At 43.2% G+C, this 21,645-nt stretch overlaps 1 protein-coding gene across 3 annotated transcripts in view; it reads right to left on the minus strand.

Annotated features, from left to right (window-relative positions):
• MAPRE2 (microtubule associated protein RP/EB family member 2) overlaps nt 1-21,645 on the minus strand; it is a 153,568-nt gene that overhangs the window by 17,618 nt on the left and 114,305 nt on the right. For all 3 annotated transcript variants that reach the window (XM_059140739.1, XM_059140738.1, XM_059140737.1), the window contains 2 exons: nt 18,732-18,877; nt 15,690-15,903 (listed from right to left, as the gene is read on the minus strand). In XM_059140739.1, coding sequence (XP_058996722.1) covers nt 15,690-15,903; nt 18,732-18,877 — 360 coding nt within the window. The remainder of the gene's footprint in view (nt 1-15,689; nt 15,904-18,731; nt 18,878-21,645) is intronic.

A 21,645-nucleotide genomic window follows, 5' to 3' on the forward strand; every position in this document is an offset into this window, starting at 1 on the left:
TGGCACGAAGCACATCAACTGTGTGGGAGTGGACAGGAAATGGCTACCCCTCATCTTGCCCTTACGAAGGCAATGGTTAAGCTCCGGGGTTGGTGTGGGGGGCACCTACAGCCAAGAGTCCTGGCTCTGCTACTGGCTGAGTGGTGTGACTTGGGCTGTTGCCGGGACTTATGTTAAAGACTGGAATAGCAGTGCCTGTTTCCTGCAGTTGGGAACAACACGAGTTCATACATGGAAAGTTCTTACACAAGAGCCTGGCACATAGTAGGTACTCAATAAATGTTAGCTCACATTATTATTACTCAGCAGATGAAAGGTGATTCAACTAATGATGAGGTACACAGGTTTCCCATTTCTAGACTAACCAAATAAAAACGAAACTGCTAAAATCATAAGAAAATCCAACCGGTTGTCAAAAAAATCTCTATGAACCTCTATAAAAAATTTTTAATCCATAAACCACCAGTGGGCACCAAGGTATAAGTTCTCCTCTTCCATTTACTCTATCTTGAAAATCAGCAGGCTGTAGCCCAAGTCTCTGTGTTCCTTCTTAAATTACTTTGACTCATTCATTCACGCAGCTCATGTTTACTGAGCCCCTACCGTGTACCTGGCAAGCTATAGGCAGTTGGGATACATCAGTGAACGAAACAGAAGATGCTGGTCTTTGTGGAATTTACATTCTAACAGGGGGAACTGGATAAATTAATAACATATTAAACTAGCAAGTAAATACTATGGAAAAGAGAAAGGTAGAGGAGGGCAGGGGTGAGCAGTGCAGGGGTGGGGTGGGTGAGCAGCTATGTGCAGGACCCTCTTCGGGGAACCGGACTGTCCACCACTCATCTCTCTTCAGTCTCAACTCCTCTCAGCCCCACAAGCCTTCCATGGGCCTCACTAGACTCAGGCCCCTCGGAAGGACAGTTAAGTGTTCATTGCTGGTGGGGGTCCTGCGGCAGTCCAGCACCGACATGAGGCCCGTGTAGGGGGGGGTTTGCCTGGTCCAGAAGTCCCATTCCTCAAAGAAGCCTACAGTAGCTCTTATGACAACTCCACAGTCGCAACTTCTGGGATCCCTGAAAGGGACATGCCAGTTACAGGAGTAACCCTTACTTCAGGGCCTCCTTGAGAAAGTGAGGTGTGCACAGGGACCTGAGAGGCAGGAGGCGGCCCCACGGACAGCCAGGAGCCAAGCACTCCAGGCAAAGGACCGGCCTCATCTGTCCAGGAGCCAGGTGGGCGCCAGAGCCCAGGAAGCCCGGGGCACAGATCATTAGGGCCTCCGAGGCTGGGCTTAGGACTTAGGACGTGGGCTTTCCTTGTGAGGGAAGAGGGGAACCAGCACAGGCTGCCGAGCAGAGGGTTGCTGCAGGCTGCAGGCTGTGTGGAGAGCAGACGAGTGGCCACTGAGGAGGCCGCTGCACGCTTTCTCCTGGGCGTGAGCAGGGAGCACTCAAGACGTGTTCTCTCGGGTAAGTCATTTCCAATGCTCCAGCCAAGACAAGCCTATCACGTACCCTCTAAAACAGGCACAGACGCCTGGCCATTGCATACGACTCACATTTTGCCATCCGAACAGTAGCAAAAGGCCCTGCTCTGATCAATGGCATCTGCTATCGATTCCGGGTGAGGAGGCTGAAGAAAAGTAGCTCCGAGTCAGCCTGTGTCCCTCCCGACTCACTGCTCAGGGGTCATCAGTCTGCTAATTGGCTCTGCCCCGGGAGCGCATGCAGAGGAGCTACACTGAGAGTCGGGGCCTGGGGAGGGTGTGGCTCACCCTGACCCAGAGCCCCAGGGGCTTGGGGGTGCCCCTTCCCCCACCACGGGTCACAAAGCCTGGCCCTGGGATGGGCAAGCGGGCCCGAGCGCGTCCAGCCAGTGTGAGGTTCACAAAACCGAGTTACTTCTGCCCTGGTTACTGTCCCTGCTGGAGATGATGTGCTTATTTTTAGCCATCATGTGATTCTCCAGTATTTTCCAGGCTCTGCTTGAGTCACTATGGTTTCAGAGAACTTTTCATAGTGGGGAAAAATACACGAAAGAGCTCCTCCTCTTCAAGCGGCTCAATTATTAAAAAATCAAACCTTTGAAAAGTTACCTAAATGTGGTGTGTGTGTTTGTGATAAACTGGCTTTTCTCACTTCTCAGATCTCGGTAGACAATGAAGTGTGCTTTTAAACACAGGAGGAGCTAACCAATCACTATCTTAGTTCAAATTGTCCTCGGAGCAGTTTCTCTCTACAAATGGTGAGACTCCCTCACTCCCATGAAAACAATCACCTCAGAATCCCAGCCATTTAGGCGAACACCCCCTTGCCTGTTCCCTGCAGCAGTGAGAAAAGCTCAAGGCTGACACAGCCCAGCGAACGTAGCCAGACCATCAAGAAGGAAAACACACAGGCATCGCTGTGACCTCGCAGCGTCCCCGCGCTCCCGGCAGACAGCAGTCCTCTGAGCCAAAGGGTTACAAATTAAGACGGCTGTTTGGGGGGAACACAATGACTTGAGTGTGTAGATACAGACCTACTGACTCCATGGTCAAGACCAGTGTTTGAGGTTGTTTTCCTAATGGTGGCCAGTCAGCTGAGCTCCATGAACACTATCTTACCCAGACTCCCTTGCCAACAGGAGAGACAGACAGTCAGGGTCTGAGGCCACGGTGCAGCTGGAGCTCAGCGGGGTGAGAACCAGGGCTGAGCCCTACCGCAGTCCTCTACTCTCCTCTTCAGCACGTGGCTCCTGCCCCCGGCTCTCTGCTTCCACCAACCAGCCATAAGCCAGAAACGTGTGCATCACTTACCCTTGGCTTCCCTTCTCCTTTTCTTCTCACATCCGATGGTCAAGTTTCATCAACTCTATCTGCTTAGAAAGTCTCCGTAACCCAAACGGCCGATGACCATCCCTTTGGCCAACCTCCTGCCCTGGATCATCTGTTGTAACAGCTTCTTAGCTAGTCGTCTGGATTGTAACTCTACACCCTGCATGGATTCTCTATTACTAAACAGCAAACTTGTCCTTAAAACCTTTTAATGACTCCCAACTGCCCCCTTTAAAGTACAAAACTCTGTGATCAGCAGAACCCAAGGTGACCCCTCCCCCCAATGAGCTTCACCTCGTATTCCCACCTTTGTACAGTCCCTCGCCTCTAGCTTCTGAGAATAGGGCACAGGTGACGGGAGGTGACTCTCATGATGATGGCATCTACAGAACTCTGCTTGGCTAGCGTACCTGCTAGCGAGAATCCTCCTTTTGGCCTTGAAGAAGCCTGAATGCTGGAGAAGTCCACGTGGTGAGGAACTGCAGGCGGCCTTTGGGAACTGAGAGCAGCTGCCAGCAAGGGACTGAAGCCTCAGTCCTGCAGCCTGAAAGCAACAGCCACAACCCAAGAGAGTGCACCCTGGTTAAGCCCCAGCAGACCCCTGAACTGCTGCCCGTGTTAAGGCAGAGAACACAGCTAAGCGGGGCCCAGACTTCAGCAGGTGGAAGACAATACGTGTGTTTATAGTTTGTAGCGGCTGTTTTGCAGGAACACAACATGGAGACCACCTCTCAACTCATATGAGGGCCCCACTCACCTCCACAGCCTTACAATCTCAACACTGATGTGTAACAACGTGCCATTCACTCAATAGGCATGTTCTCTGTTGACGTCAACATTCTGCTCTTTCTGCTTGCAGCGCTTCTGTCCTACTCTTGACCTGGCTGACTTCTACTCCTTCAGCAAGTCTTAGTCCAATCTCACTCTTCCCTCAAGAAGTCTTTCTAGAACATGCAAGACCGGCTCACGGGGGGTCTTCCTACACATCCTGACAGCATGTACCTCACTTGACAGCTACTGCCTATTTACTGCCATGTTTTGTCACAAGACTGTACCTTCCTTGAATCACGGTATCTCCAGAATCCAGGTATCTCCAGAACCTCTTACAGTGACTTAAAATACATGTTGAGAGACTGAATGAATGGGAATTTAAGTAAAGCTTTCATAAAAAAGAAAAGAAAAGAAAAGAAAAAGAGTCCATTAAATAGGAGCTGCTATTTAAGAAATTATTTTTGGAGCTACTGTGTAGGGCACCACACTATTTCCTGAGCTATAATACAGGGGCTCCTCAGGGACAGAAGTGACAGGAAAATGTCAACAACAGCCATGTATCAGCTTACGGATTGCATCTTCCTGGATCCAAATGAACATTCAGTGATTCAATTTAAATCAATTCAACAAATTCTAAATGAGAACCTTCTATGTGTCAGGCAAATGGAGAAGAAAATGATTAAGCAAGACAGAACTGGCTGATAGTTTAGTTCACCCAATTCAAAGGGAGTCTAGAAAATTCTTCAAAGTCAAAACTGTTCTCTATTCCTGCCCAACAAACTAAGTGACAAAGGGAAGAAAAACAGGTGCATGGGTGACCAGTGATATTCTGTTTATGAAAACTGAGAATAAATGCTAAGTCATTGCTTTTTGAGGCCATGCAAGTTTTATTGTGAGGTTAAGAAGCCAAACACCAAGTTATTCCTTTGGAGAGAAAAACGGATGAGCAGAGTAACCTGTGGAATTTAGTGCAAAGCCAATTAGTATTTCAGCATAGCCAGGAAGCAGTAAAAATGACCTGATGCTGGTTATGAAAGGGCTCAGTGCTGGTTATGGAAGGACCAGGAGGGTTGGCTCCCCAGCTGCCGGTGGGACAACAAAGGCGACCATCGGTCCTTGGCAGAGACCCGTGGCAGGGAAGCAGGGGACGGCGTGCCGAAACATGTGCCGGTTTTGTCTGAGGGGTGTACTATATTCTTCCCTCTGAAATCACCCAGACCATCTACTTAGAAAAGGATTTGAATCAAAGGATTAAGAAATCCAAGACTGGTAATCCCACTCATCGGGGGCTCAGTACGCCAGGCTTCATACACATTTCTGCTTGGGGGTCAGTGATTCCTGCACTGATGAGTTTACAGAAGGTGGAGGAACGCCCACCAAGAACCTGTTGCAAGGACGCATGAGAGCACTTATAAACTTCAAAATTATTGCTATTTTGAAAAACAAATACCATTCAAATTGAATAGCATGTGCTCTGTTTCAAGCCTTCAGGGCACAGCAGAGTCTTTTAGGTCCTCCCTAGGCTGTGCAATTTGAATGTGGTTTGTGAAAATTTACTGCAGTTCAGAAGAGTGCGAGGAGGAGATAAGAACATAAAACAAGACTGTAGCCATGATATTTCAGAGGCAGTATAATGGTTTAGGAGTGTAGGCTCTGGAATCACAGGGTCAAACTTTAAACTCTGAGGCCCCCATTTCTAGTGCCTGACCCTGGCAAGTTACAGACCCTCTCTGTGCCGCACTTTCCCCACCTCAAAGAAAGGGATGATGGTTATAGGTTTTGATCTCTAAGCTTTCAATAACTCTAGTTTTATGCAAAACTAGGTCCTATTTTGATTTCAAAAAGCCAAAAATAACTAAAGGTTGTACACTGGGTTAGTAAATACCCGTCAAAGATGCTGTCTCAGTAAGCAAACACATTGAGATGGCAATGAAAAATGCATGGCTGCTCCTAGGAAGAAGGTTCTCGGCCTTGGGTTCAGATACCACCAGAAGATTCCTATCTGAAGCTCCTGCATTCTTCATGTCTCTGGTCTTCTCTGTGCTCTCAATATTCCAAACTCACAGTCCATATCCTGGCAAGGCCCTGCTCATACTGTGTGCCGTGCTTTTATCATTACAGGTTGAGAAACGCAGTTTCAATTACTCTTTGAGGAGAAACGTATCCCGATGCCCAGTGGTGCATCTTATGTATCTTACACAAGACAGATGTGTAACTGAAGGAACAAAACCACCAATACCCTTCTCCTTCCCCTGAGCAGCCATTACCTGGAAGGTAGCTCAGTGACTGGGTGGTTTTGTACTAGCAGGAAACCAAGGGGATGCAGTGCTAACAGGGCAGGGAAGGAGTGAAAGTAATTACTTAATACCGAGTGTTCACGTAACAAGACGTGCTAGCAGTTCCTGGGAAACAATTCTTGCTGATTATGGGACTAGTAAAATGGCACCTCTTTGTTTGAGTTGGTATTACATGAGCTCTTAAGATGAATGTTTGATCCTTGAAGAAGGGAGCAGGTGTGTGGGCGGTACAGTATATGGTTAGATGATGGGGGGCTGGGAGGACAGTTTATAATAGCAGGAGTACGAATAAACAGATGTGACTCATCTTGATGGGGAGAACATGAAGGAACAAGACGGAGACCAGGAAGGGACAAGCTTCCCCTAGGCTCAGACGTCAAATGCCACCATGGACTGGTTTGGTCTAAAGAGCAGAAATGGGAAAACGCCTTTCTTGGAATAAATAATGGCTTTGGAATGAGAGCAACATTTGTGTTTAAGGGCAGCTTTTCCCCAAAAGGTGAAGAAGTGAAGACATAGGTTTTGTCAGTAATGAGGAAAAGGAAGTCCTGTGTGAAGGCACAGGCCTTTCTGGACCCGCTCAGTGAAATTTAACTTCTTGAGTACTTTTTACTTGGACTCTCTAATTGAGTCCCTGCTAAACCAAAAACATCAACACTCTTTGGAGCAAGACACCAAAAGCTGCAATGTTAACAAAACATCACAATGTCTATGATACAATCCAAAATTAATCAACCTATGAAGAGCCAGGAAAATGTGACACGTTCTCAAAGTCGACAGATGCCAGTCATGAGGAGGTCAGAATGGTGGAATCAGCAGACATGAACTTTAAAGCAACTACATAACCACACTCAGTGAAAGATGGTCGTAATAAATGAAAGGCAGGCAATATCAACAGAGAAAGAAAAAAGTGAATTACCACTGAAAACATGCAGTAGTTGAAATTTTTAAAATGCTCAATTGAAGAGAGGGGACAGAGGAAAAAGAGGGTAACCTGAAGCTGTATTATGTAAAGAAGAGAAAGAATGTTGGGGGAAAAGTGAACAGCACCTAAGGAACCTAAGGAATAACTTCAAAAGCTCCAACATATGGATAAATGGTGTCCAAGAAGGAGAGGACAGAGAGAATGGAGATGAAAAAATATTTGAAAAAATGGCTGAAAATCTCCTAAATATGGTAAAATACATAAGCTTTGGGATTAGAGTAGCTTAAACGAACTCCAAAACAAGATAAACTCAAAGAGAACCATGGTTAGGCACATCCTGGGCACTCTACTGGAAACCAGAGATAAAGGGAATCTGGAGCGCACCCAGAGAAAACCAACTTCCTGCCTGCCGGGGAAGAAGGATTAGAATGAGCAAGCACTTCTTATCTCTGGAGGCCACGGACACTGAAACAACAGCTCTGAGATGCACGAAGAAAGGATGATCCACTGGAGTTCTTTATCTATGGAAATTTTCAGTAATGAAGGTAAAATAAAGATATTAACAGAGAAAGGAAATTAAAGAATTCGTTCGTTGCCACTGGACCTGCTCTGAAGAGAAATGAAATCAGTAGGGAACTCAGGTCTACAGGAATGACTGAAGACAAGGGAAAATGGTAAAAACTTCGGGGGAAAAGCCCCCTATTTTTTCTTTTAATTTCTTTAAAACACATATGATTGGTTATAATAGTACTGCCTCATAGGAAAGGAATGTTAATCTTGTAATTTAAAAATTTAAGGACATTTATTTCATATGTGCAAATACATAACAATATATACAGAATATAATTTCTACAAGTGATCAATGAAATTATTAGAGGTTTTATATTCATTTTCTTCACACTAAGTTTTCCAAAGCCAGCAAGCCTTTTACACACACAGCACATTTCAGTGCAGAACAAGCACCTCTGAAATGCTCAGAAGCCACAAACTGAGCAATGCCCCCTTAAAGCCGAAGTTGTGACATTGCCTTGCGGGATTTATGATGCATGTGGAAGTAATAGACAGATGACAAGTATAACAAAGGACAGTGAGAGGAAGGGCTGCCAGGATTCCACATTTTACATGAAGAGATAAAATATGATTTTTAAGTCCACAGTGAAAAGGTAAGTATATATATTGTAATTCTTAGAGCAACCACTAAAAAAAAATCAATGCAAAGAGATATAGGTAGGGAGGCAACAAATTTGGAAGGAATGTACAATACGTTTTAAATTCCAGAATACGGATATGGCACCTAAGGCACATGCAACAAAAAACAGTCAGTGGGACTCCATGAAACTAAAATGCTTCTGCTTTAGCAAGAGAAAGCCTCAACAAAGTGAAAAGACAACCTACAGAGTGGGCAAAGTATTTGTAAACCATGCATCTGGCAAGAGATTAATATCCAAAATACAATAAAGAACTCATATAGCCCAATAACAAAAAAGCAAGCAACTCACCTCCATTTAAAAAAGTGGACAAAGGACCTTAACAGACATTTCTTCAAAGATGTATGAAAGGCCAACAGGTGCATGAAAAGGTGCTGAACATAAGCATTTATTAGGGAAATGTAAATTAAAACCACAGTGAGATACCACTTTATGCTGATCGGAGCAGCTATCAGCAAAAGAAAAGAAAAGAAATGCTGGTGAGGATGTGGAGAAAAGGGCACCCTTGTGCCCTGCTTGTTGGTAGGGATGGAAATTGATGCAGTCACTACAGAAGACCATAAGGAGGATGCTCAAAAAATCAAAAATACAACTACCATGTGATCCACCATTTCAACTTATGGTTATTTATCCAAAGGAAAGGAAAAGAGCAACTCGGAAAGGTATCTGTACCCCCATGTTCACAGCAGTGTTATTTACAATGGCCGACAGACAGGGAGATAATCTAAACATCCATCGATGGATAAATGGATAAATTGTGGGACAGACACACATATAGGAATATTTTTCTGCCATAAAAGAAACAACAAAATCCTACCATTTGCAACAACATGGGTGGACCTTGAAGGCATTACGCTAAGTGAAATAAATCAAAGAGAAAGACTGTACGATCTCACGGGTAGACTCTCTAAAACAAAAAAACCACCGAACTCAGAAAAAGAGATCACACTTGCGGTCACCAGAAGCAGAGAGCAGGGGGAACTGCAAGAAGGTGGCAAAAGGTACAAACTTGCAGCTGTAATAAGCTAAGTAAGTGCTAGGGATGTAACGTACGACATGACAGCTACAGCTAACACTGATGTATGATCTCTTGGAAAGTTATTAAGAGAGTAGAACCGAAAAGTTCTCACCACAAGGAGAGATTTGTTTCTTTTTATTGTATCTCTATGAGAAGATGGATGTTGGCTGAAGCTATTGTGGTGATCACGTCACAATACGTGTAAATCAAACCATCATGCTGTATGCCTTAAACTCATACAGTGATATACGTCATTTATTGTAAAATAAGACTAAAAAAAAAAAATCACAAGAAACAGAAGCCCCTGGGTGGCTCAGCTGGTTAAGCATCCGATTCTCAATCTCAGCTCAGGTCTTGATCTCAAGATTGGCAGTTCAAGCCCCATATTAGGCTCCAAGCTGGGTGTGGAGCCTACTTTAAAGGGGGGGGGGGTGCGTTGGGGGAAGAGAAACAAAAACCAGAGGGGACAAGCAGAAAACAAGTGATAATATGGTAAACCTAAATCCAGCTGAATCAATAATTACATTTAATTGTAATGGACTGGCTACTGCAATGTCCAGAGATTATGAGAATGAATAAAAAGGCAAGACCCAACTATATGTTTTTTATAAGAGGTACTTCAAATATAAAGTCAAAGACAGATAGAAATTTAACTTATCACAGGGAAAGATACACCAAGCAAACAGTAAGCATAAGAAAGGTAGAGTGGCCGTTTATAATCAGATAAAATAGACTTCAAAATTAAGAGTTTTGGAGTACCTGGGTGGCTCAGTCATTAAGTGTCTGCCTTCCCCTCAGGTCAGGATCCCAGGGTCCTGGGATCAAAGGCCGCATCAGGCTCCCTGCTCAGGGGGGAGGCTGCTTCTCCCTCTCCCACTCCCCCTGCTTGTGTTCTCTCTCTGGCTGTCTCTGTCAAATAAATAAAATCTTTAAAACAAACAAAAAACCCCCTAAGTTTTAACAAAGATCCAGAAGGATACCTCATAAAATCTGAAGGTCAGTTCACTGGAATGACTTAATCATAAATCTGTATGCATCTAATAATGGAGCCCTACAGACAGAAGACAAAAATGAAGAGAAACTGAAGGGAGACAAGACAACTCCACAATTGATGTTACACCCTCTTCACAGCAATTGTTAGAATTAGACAAAAACAAAAATGAGTAAAAACATAGAGGATTTGGGTAACATTATCCACTACCTTGATCTAACTGGTATTTCTAAAACACTAACCAACCAATAACTGCAGAATACATATTCTTTTCAAGTGCACATGGTACTAAGAGGCGCCATATATTGGGCCATAAAATCTGTATCAGAACAAGGACAAAACCACGAAACTGCCACATTTCACTGCCTCTTCTAAAAACACACAGAACAAACTTTTTGGGAAAGTAAAAGCAACTCTTCTTTCCCCCCCAAAAGTGACAGATAATGCTTACTAGATTAACCTGGTCACCTTGTTAAGATACTAGGAACAGCCATAGAGAACCCAAATTAAAGATAATTGAGAAAGCAGTTACATATTCATAGATTTGGAAAAATACCGTTAGGATTTCTTTATAGCTACATTTAGGGATTTAAGTATGACTGTTCAAATCCTTTATCCCACTATACTTCTTAGGTTGTTTCCTTTTTGAAACCATCTAATATTTCTATTGATCTCATTTTAAGGCTGGAACACTCAAGTCCCCAAGGAAAAGAGAAAGCACAGACTCAATTTCCATAGCAACTCTAAATCCATCACACTATATTTGTATATGAGAGTTTGATTTAAATACATTAATATATGTGAATTTGCAATGTGTCTGAGCTGTGGTTGCTATAGAAACTGCAACTTTACATTTCCTTTCAAGTTTAGGAAGTACTCACACTTAACAGCTCAATCCCCCCACCCTGATGGCTCTCTTGAGTTGCAGATTAGGCTCACTGCAATGCTCTTACAAACATCCTGACTCACACTGATATATGCACTCAACAGAGATCTATCATTGTGAAAATGTCTCTTCTAACACTTACTCCTCCTTGGTAGATCACAAGCAATTAGAGATGTGATTCTGCAGAATGTGGAGAGAACAACTCGTCGGGCAGCCTCTGCTTATGCCAAAGCCGGCTGCAGGTGCAGGAAAGTCACCCAACCGCACAGACACCAGTGGGCTCTGTGGCTTCTCTGAAGCTGCAAAAGATATTCTGTGTCTGTTAATGAACTGGCAGAAAAATCCAGCATGTTCTCACAACAGCCGAATGCACCGACTGTGTGCTTTATACAAAAGCAAACAACCCACGGAGCATGGCTATAGAAGTCTGTAGGATGAAAAAAAAATTTTTTTTTTTTTTTTGCCAAGGTAGACAGCACTTAATTATCAACATGTGGACGATCCATTCCATGATGGCATTTCCACTCACATATGGGCCCTTTGGCACAAGATGCTCGGAGTGCCTCCTGCTCCTCGTGGATTACAGTCAGGACATGCAAGTTACTTTTAATATCGGCCTAAGGAAGTATCTGGCGAGAAAGATCCACTGCGAAATGAAGAATCCCAAAGCGAAACGAAAAGACAAGGGTGATCGCCTGCTTTTGATTATAGCAGCCATTGCTTACTTCCACTAATGCAGATGGTTGAGAAAGGACAAGGTTTAGAGGCGGGACAGAAATGACTTCTGAACGTCCCCGACACGGCATCACTGTGACGTGGATTGGAGAATTCCCAGGGAGAGGACCCTCACTTCAGCGTCACGCACATTGTCTTCAACTTCGGATGGACCAAATCAGACTTGTATACAGAGAAGATGGCCCCGAATGGTTTCAGACCAGAGGCAGGAGGCCACTTTAAAGACTGTAAGTCGTTCATGGCAGAGATGATTAACAGAAAGTTAAACAGAATCTTAAGAATTGGAAGGGGGGGGCACATCTGGGTGGCTCGGTGGGTTAAAGCCTCTGCCTTCAGCTCAGGTCATGGTCCCAGGGTCCTGGGATCGAGCCCCGCATAGGGCTCTCTGCTCAGTGGGGAGCCTGATTCTCTCTCTCTCTCTCTCTGCCTGCCTCTCTGCCTACTTGTGTTCTCTGTCTGTCAAATAAATAAATAAAATCTTTTAAAAAGGTGGGGGGCGAGCTTGGGTGGCTCAGTGGGTTAAGGCCTCTGCTTTCAGCTCAGGTCATGGTCCCAGGGTCCTGGGAACGAGCCTCGCATTGGGCTCTCTGCTCAGTGGGGAGCCTGCTTCTCTCTCTCTCTCTGCCTGCCTCTCTGCCTACTTGTGATCTCTGTCTGTCAAATAAATAAATAAAATCTTAAAAAAAAAAAAAAGAATTAGAAGGGGGGCTCTGAGTGTATCAGTTAGTACATGCTGTGTCCCACCGACCCTGAGGGATATGGAGAGGTGTGGCGCTATGTGATTCTCTAATAAGGCGTTCAGGCTGTTGGGCTGTTGAGCAAGCTTTCTGAAGTCTTTCGACTCTTCCTTTGCTGATGCTTACATTTTCTATTGCTATCAGTGGCCTCCCTGCCCTGACACGTGATGTGTAGAGAAACCATACCCCCATGTTTGTTATAATTATACATTTTTTTAAAAAAATTTTATTTATTTATTTGTCAGAGAGAGCGAGCGAGTGAGCACATGCAGACAGAGTGGCAGGATGAGACAGAGAGAGAAGCAGTCTCCCTGCTGAGCAAGGAGCCCGATGTGGGACTCGATCCTAGGATGCTGAGATCATGACCTGAGCTGAAGGCAGTCGTTTAACCAACTGAGCCACCCAGGTGTCCCATAATTATACATTTTACATCACAGATTTGACAATACCTATTCTGACTCTTGGAAGACATGTTGACTTACATTTTCTTGGCTGTATTCCCAAGAGTTGGATACATGACCTCAAGAAAAATGAGGTCTTACTGTCTTTATAAGAGCCTTTCACTTACTATAGCTTTTAAAACAATGTTCTACATGTGGTGTATACCTTGCTATAATTTTTTCCACACTATAGTTTTCCCATCCCACAATGTCCAAGAGACAGAACCCATTTTAATAAAAAGGTTATGATTGGTTTGACTTTTGAAAATACCCTTTCCTCCTGATTAAGACCAATGAGGTGCACATGGTCAAGGTATTAGGAACATAAGTCGTAAGAATTACTGCCTTCTGGAACATTAAAAACCCTATTTATTACCTGTTGACTTTAATGTGTTTCCTGAGCTTTGTCACTGGAGAGGTTAAGCTCTGGAAGAAATGTATTTCTGTTTCAGGTTCACGGACATTCTATCAAAACAGCACACACTTCTCTGCGGCTTCTGAGAAAGACCAATGGGGGAGCTGCTAGAGAACAAGGCCAAGGCAGCAGCACGGGCGGTGGGGCTGGGGGAGCAGGAGCAGTGGTGCCAATCCAAGGACACGCTGTGATTGTGGAAGAAAAATAAATTTCTGAAGCCTGTCTGATTTCACTACTAAAAAACGTGGGGGAAAAAAAAAGTGGCAGTGGAGTTTTAAGATGGATCTGTACACCATTAGGAGCTCTAGAAAAAGACCCTAAGATGAGAAATGCCAGGTGCCCTGAGTCTCCCCTCCTGCCCATGTCCTCCTATTCCATTTGCCACCAAATCCCCCACGCTGGACAAAACACACCATCTTCTTCTCTACCCACATCTATTGTACTGATCACGTTTCTGAGACCAAACTTGAAGTCAATTTGAACCACCGTAAATTTTTGTTCCCCCAAACTCCTTGTGGCTTCACCCAACCACTCTCTCCCCAGCACTTGTTAAAATAAAAATAAAAATAAAATTCCCCTTCCTTTCTAAGTTTGTATCAACACATTTGACCTCATCTTCTCCATCTGGTTTATGGGCTCTGGCTCCACAAATTTTGCCTTTTCCTTATCATCAAATATTTCTCCTCCCATGGAACTTTCTCTCACTTTACAAAACTGCCCGTTGTGCCTTGTCCTGAAAGCAAACGAGAACAGAGCAAGGACAACACCATGCTCCTTCCAATCTCACCTCTTGAGACTGTCAGCTTTTCCCACAACAACTCAACGTTTTTCAACTTTTTTTCCTGACAAATTTGGTGAAGGCGGAGTCTACTCTTACTGCGTGACTTTACCATTTGTGAGTGAGGCCACGCTCCTATCCAGTCTCCTGGAATTTAGGTTTATGCACTCAGCATCTTAACAGACCTGTTCTCTCAAGGATTATTCCTCACCTCCTGGGAGCCCGGGATCTTTGGCCTCTTTTCAGGCTTCATCCTATTTGATCTCTCCACAATTAATATTCTGCATTGCTGGTGATCCCTCTTTCCAGAAATTTCCTACTGTTCATTCTCTGATGCCGAGTCTTCCTAGTTTTCTCCTTGATGTTCATGTCTTTTTTTCTCAGCTTCCTTTTTTCCCTTTTCCAGGAGATCTGTGCTTAGCTTAGTTTATTTTATATAAACTCATTCACTCTATGGCTCCAAAGTTGGATTTTTATGCTATCTTAATCTCCTTCCTCAAGTCCTCTACCAATCTGGGTCCCCTCATTCCACTGAGTGACCCCTAAGTCGAGAAACCCAATGGACTCTTCCCATCCTCATTTTACTTGACTCCTCCACAAACTGAGACATTGTTGGCCATTCTGTTCCCTTCCTTCTGCTTCCTTGACAAGTCATTCCTTCATTTCCTTTCATCTTTTTGGCATCTTCCCTCCTCTTGTGCAAACCCTTCCTTGTCTGCCAAAACACGAAATGCTAGCATTCTTCAAACCAGTCTCCCCCCTTCCCACTGAGGGCACACTGCCAGCCTCGATGACATGGACATGTGGGAGGCTCACAGAGGGACCCCCTCTGGCCTCTACAAGATGCCTGTATTGTTCAGTATTAGTATTTTCCCGGTCACCTCTTGTCCATTCTGATTGGGCATAAATAAGGAATTTGTACTGTTTACCAAATTAAGGTTATTGGCTTAACAAGCATGAGCACTGGTTTTTAGGATGGAACAAGTAGTTTCTGAGCATTTCATCGTTTAACTGTCCAGGACTGCAACGTGTGTAATAATGATCTCAATTTGTACAAGAACACCCTCCTGCTTGATAAAGTCTATTTTTTATGGAAGGATGTTTATATCTTTGAAAGATTTTATCCACAGAAGTTTAAAAGATTTTAAATTTCTAGGTATCCATCCCCAATGACTTCACTTTTGGACCAAGCTGGATACAATGAGGTCTTGCTGAATATTATCACACAAAAATTGGCAGCAGCCATACAGGAGATAGGATGCATATTTCATGACTTTCCTTTGAAAGAGTATATTCATATTTAAAAGCATAAATTGGTTCACATCCTGGTTTCTACAGCCAGCAATTAAGTCATAAAAATATTTCAGTTGAAATCTAAACAGACACTTGATATTTTTCAGAAAAACATACCAAGAAAATGAAATCGACCCCTGGAGTATGATCCTAACATGCAGCTTGACGGATAAAGAGTGAGTAACTCTGCCTTTTTAGTAGTTTAAATCACGATCATTAGACTTACTACAGATAAGGCACTGCTGGGAAGATAATGTGGTCAAATCCAGAGGCATAAAGAGCCTGCTGGGAAGAATCAACCCAACACAGGAGAGCACAGATGAACCAGAGCCATTTCCCAAAAGGAAAGCAACTGTTGGACTTCCCTGTCCCGATACCTGCAGTGGGGGAGTTCGCGTGGTGAGACTTTTTGGGCAGGTTGAAGATCTGTTCGCCAGGGTCGGGGGGAGGGATTGCGTCTTGCCCTTGCCGCGCTTCCACAGGATCATACTCCTTCCCATCGTAGTTAGCATCATAGAACTTCTTAAACCACTGAATGAAATCCAGGTTGTCCTGGAAACGCCCTTTCACCAGCTTCTCCACTGGGATCACCTGCAATACAAAATCGCCGTGACTCATGACCCTGTGTGTATTTACCACAACCAAGGAGCTCCCTGTAACTATTTCGTACATGTCCACAATTACTACTGGTCTCCCCACAGCTTCTTGGCTAGCTACGTTCTAGAATTCACCTTTTTTTTTTCCCCATCATATTAAAGAAAAGTTAAACTAAAATGTTCTAAGTGGTTCTTTTGAATTATTTCACACTTCTGAACAAATGAGACGAAACAAGGAATACCCTTAGCTGTCAAGAGGGGCTGATCCTCCTCATCATATATTTAATTACTCAAGCATCTCCCTGCAAAAAATGGGCCTGGGATGTTCTGCTGTTTCAAGATTGATGGCTTTCCATATTTATTGCTAACACTTGATCTAGCAGTGCTGGAATGAACTCCTGTTAAGGATTATAGCTACCAGGCAGAATGAATAAGGCTTAAATAAATGCAAACATAAGCTTATGTAATGGTTCATATGAAGCAAAAGAAACTTTCCTGCTTGTTGTTGTTGTTGTTTTGTTTTTACATGATACAAAGAGACAGGCATTAAAAACAACTGCTTGCAGGGCCCCTGGGTAGCTCAGTCGGTTAAGTGTCCGACTCTTGATTTCGGCTCAGGTCACAATCTCTAGGTTGTGAGATCGGCTACATAGGAGCACAGCTAATGTGCCATGGAAGAGCAGAAGGACAGAAATGGGGTCTGACTGAGGGAGTCACTGAAGGCATTCTGCACTATAATCACCTCAGCTTCTGAGACAGATCTTGGCTCTTCATGGAGGAACTCTACCGGCAACCTAGATAGCCAATAGGTATTCCCTTTAGAAGTTGTGCAGGAACTTTCAGGATTATGGACAGGATGAAATGTGGGGTGACTCATTAGCTTTGATGGGCAGCTATTTTTGAAGGAAAATGGAAAAATAGGACTTAGTTATGCAAATTGTGCCATTACCAGGTTCTGACTTCCTCATTTTTGAGTGGGAATCCTAGCTGAATGTAGGCCACGAGAGCTATGAAGCTGGGGAGTGAGTCCAATCACAGCTACACGATTCAGACACAAACCCAGCATTCAAAGCACACAGCTTCACAAAGTAATAATATGAACAGAAGCCATATAAATTAAATTTTCAGCAAGGCTTTGCCACTTCAGGGGCTGGATACCACAGATATCCTAAAATGGATGATCAGGACCACTTAAAAATAGAGAAAGACCTCAAATATCAAAGACCATGGTAAGGAAAAAAACACCTGAAGCATTTTAGGCCACCCATTAAACTAAATCATTAGCAATGGATTTTTCCAAAATGTTTGTTGAAACTAAAACTGAAAAGAACTCAAGTTATGGAGCAAAATAAAGAGAAACAAACTTTGGGAGAGGGGCACATTTTTCGCAAAGACTCTTCAGTGAGGGAGGCTTGGATGCGGATCTCTCTCCTCCCAAGCTTCAATGAAGCCTGCCCACACGGAAGAATTCCTTCCACACATGTACTTAGTAGCTGACTTTTTATTGTGCTGAGGATTTTCATGTTTTCTGATTTATAACTTTTGTTTATGCCAGTTAATCATTTTTAAATACCTCCTTAGGGAATACGGCCCTTTAATTAACATGCTACTATATTTTGTTTTCTGCCAAATGTGAACATTTAGAACCAGTTTTAGATGATGGCAAGACTACTACATTAACTGTTCCAAGTAGGCACTCACTTCTATTGCCTTAATTTCACATTCCCTATCCAAATATAAGTTCTGGGGGGCAAAAGTTCAAAATCTGGGGTGGCAAGCAAATCTTCACACAGACACTTCCCACCTGCTGTCATGCTCTGACAAGCATTCACAGGGACGACTGCCTCTCCAAGTACCCTTGGGTGGAATCATAGCATATTAAGCTAGAGAGGCTAACAAAGGTGATCAAGGCCAGTCTCCCTGCGCCAGAATTTTATCTTCAACATTCTTAACAATGGCTCAGCCACTCTGTCTACGCTTCCACAGAATGTAGAACGCCCTAATTTGTTGCATAGCTATTTATGAGTGAGTGTTTTCCTTTATGATCTAGGAGCATGTATGGAGAAGTAATACTGTTAATAAGTAAGGAGAACCTATGTAGCTTGGTTTCCAATGCATATGGAAGGAGCTAACTGGAAATTAACCACAGCAAAGGACATAGTTGAAATGACTCCAAAAGGTTGAGCTGTTAGAGGTAAGTCTCTTGAAAAAAAAATTATGAGAAAACCAGAGGCAAAGATTTTAATATTTGGTAAGAATGCTTTGGTTTAGGAAGATAGTACATTAAAAACATGTACGGTTTAGAAAATTTTTCTATTTTCCTTTAACCTGTCTCTTGTAACAGTATTTACATTTTTGATTTCCATGGCCTAGTTATAGCTACTGTTGATGCCAAGAAGTTTTCTGTTTATTCTTTTTTTTTCTCTTTCCCCTTATTCAAAATTCCTTTTTTCCCCAAACTATTCCCTCTAAGAAATAGATCCTAGATACAGAATATGGCTTATGTGTGTATTTGCGTAACAGAAAGCATGCAGATACAGACTATGGCTTATGCGCCTATTTGCATAACAGGAAGTAGGCGGAGACTGAGTGGACTTCAGCCATAATTCTTCAGCTGTAAGTTTAGAGACTTCCTTCAATGAAAGCCTCCTACAAATAAGGGAAGTGAGGGTTGATACTTTATGCTAGGCACAAACCCCAAACTACTTTGACAAGATCAAGATATATACACCATGGATACGTCTTTGCATTTCTGCATCGTGGCACAAAAACAATTTTGAGGAAAGACCATGCATTTTATGGAGGTCTAAGTTAGTTTCCTACCTTATCAACATTCATTCGCTTAAACGATGCTTGCAGAAGTTTAAAATTGTGAATATACTCATGCTCCAACTTTGCTTGAAATTTTACTTTCTTCAAACTAATGCAGCCCGGAAAGAGCATGTCCATAAACTGGCAATAGGCAGCTCCTGAAAAGAGAGGAGAGAAATGCTGGTGTCAGTCTGACTGTAGCCAGGTGTGACTGAGGACTGCTGGGCAGGCTGGAGGGATCTGTGTGCTCCTCTCAGTGTGCTGCACCTCCCTCATTCATCCAGGAGGGGCATGGGGGGTGGGGGCAGGGGAGTGCAGGGGGATGGGCGGGGTGCAGGGCCATGACTCCAGGCAGCCCCTGCCACTCTCCCCATTCCTAACCACTGTGGTACTGACACTGGATTCACCAGAGCATGACCACATTCATGAACAGTGGACAGAAATACATTAATGCCAAGGAAATCAGGGTCAGAATAACTGTTCTTCGCTTCTATCATAAAAAAAGAAACATTTTGTTCTTCCATCTAGATGCTCCTGCTCCAAGGCATCCAAATATATAGATGTAAGAGAAAAACAAAGTTTAAACACAAGAAAACCGCTAAACTTCTCATGAAAGGCGTAGCTCATAAAAATACACATGAAAATACACATATGCCCAAGCTGTTTTATATCCACCTTGCAAAATGAGGTGAAACTGGATAACTAAACCATCTAATGTCAAAAACAGTTGTATCCTGATTTAATTTCAGGCCAGGGCGATGGGGTCCTATATTCACATGAAGGATGAAGACATGGAGACTTTGAAACTTACAGAAGCTGAGAGTCATGCTGTTTATGACCGAGGAATAAAAAGAACAGAAATGTTCAATGAGTCCCCTGAGGAAATGGCTCTAGAAAAAAGGATTAGTAAGTCATATATATATATATTTATGAAGAACTCTTACATCATGACAATTTCCACTAGAAAATCCCAGAGAGATCATGTTTACTGATTCACATCTTCTTAATAGTTAAGGCTATAGGCATTTACAAAGGATATTCAAAGCCAGAATGATTATTTTTCTTTTACAAGGAGGAAAAGCAATTGAGTGGCAAGAAGGGGAACAAGCTGGCATTTCTGTGTTCTCTTTCCTGCTCCAGATCTCTTGGTCTGTCTCTATAATGTGCCAGGGATGGCCTTTCTGGAACATGAAAGGCTCCCCTCATGCTCTGGTATCAAGGTTTCTGTGAGAAGCTCTTTATTCCATTCAGGAGATACACCTTCACATTGGGAGAAACCAACTCATCTCTTAGGCCAAAGATACTAAGCATCCTTTACTGAGACAGGAATCCAAGATTGAACAAGGTACTGGGGATCTAACAGCTGCCTCAAAGGGAAATGGTGAGGCAGCTCATTGTTTGTAGGTAAGAGTATAAGGTAATGAAATATAGACCATAGTAAATACCACCTCCAGAATCTTGGCATCTGTGAGGTTTCCCCTTAGACTCCAATACCCTAAGGACAAACTAGTATATTCCTATGCAAGCAGATGGGCTCCCTTAAAAACAAACACTGGAGGAGGTAAGAGAAACATCATGATCTTAGGCATTCTTACAGTCATAATTCAATTATTCAGGACTTCCTTTTGAAGTGCCCCCACATGGAACAAATTTCAATAGCCATTTGAACATTTTTTTTTTTAAACAAGAGATGGGATGTCTAAACATAACTGTCTCATTACCCACTTTTGGAAGTGTTATTCTTCCTTCAGTGGTGTTTAGCATGAAATGTACTTCTAAAGATCCAGACACCTATGTATTCTTACAAACCAATCAACCAACTCACTCACTTCCCAAATTTAAAAAGTAGTAACAGGTTTGAAACTTGAAACAGGAAAAAAGGAGAAACAATTTCTAGTTCACCTAAAGAGAGCCACTGTTGGGGCACCTGGGTTGCTCAGTGGGTTAAGCCTTTGCCTTCAGCTCAGGTAATGATCTCAGGGTCCTGGAATGAGCCCGTCTTGGGCTCTCGGCTCAGCAGGGAGCCTGCTTCCCCCTCTCCATCTGCCTGCCTCTGCCGACTTGTGATCTCTCTGAGATAAATAAAACATAATCTTTTAAAAAAAAGAGAGAGAGAGAGAGAACCACTGTTAATGTTCTGGTATATACCATTTTTTCCCCCTTTAATCTAACAGACTGATTCCCTTCTCTACTGACATGTTTAATGGTTGATTTTTTTTTCATGCTAAGCAACTTTCTCAACCCAAGATTAGATAAATATTCACATATATTTTCTTCAAGTATTTTATGGTCTCAAGATTCACATTTACATTCTGAATTCATGTAGAATTTATTTTGGTCCATATCATAAAGGATGGCTCTAATTTTAGTTACTCCAAATGTTAGTAGAAATCTGTCATTTTTGGCTCACCAACATTTGGGCACCTTCCTGTCTGGGTTGATGCGACAGTGCCTCGCGTCCCACCACAGTACTGATGGTGAGCAGATATCCTTTTCAACATTCCCAGCAGGAAAGATGCGGGGCTATGTCCTGGGCTCCACGTAGGTCTCACAGTCTAAATAGTGGCAGACATACACAGGGACTATTAGAATTTAGTCATGGTGGCATGGGTGGGATTTAGAGTCCTGTGACAGCAACACAGTGGCATCCTAGGCGAGTGGCACAAGGGAGGCTCTGTTCCCAGCTTCTAGCCTGATTTCCTATTGACTGAGCTACCAAATATTCTTCCTGTAAATGTGTCTCTGCCTAAGCTTGCCAGGATTATTTTTTGCTATTTTCAACAGCAAATGCCAACTGTTAAGTCAGCTAGGTGTTGAATGTCATCATTTCATGAATAAACTGTATTTTTCCCACTGAGGAAAAGCATTAGTTTTACTATATATTGGTTTCCTAATACATGCATTTAGGTCTCTTTCTAGATTTATT

This window comes from Mustela lutreola, chromosome 11 (genome assembly GCF_030435805.1).
Source record: "Mustela lutreola isolate mMusLut2 chromosome 11, mMusLut2.pri, whole genome shotgun sequence".
In the NCBI taxonomy this organism is placed as follows: Eukaryota; Metazoa; Chordata; class Mammalia; order Carnivora; family Mustelidae; genus Mustela; species Mustela lutreola.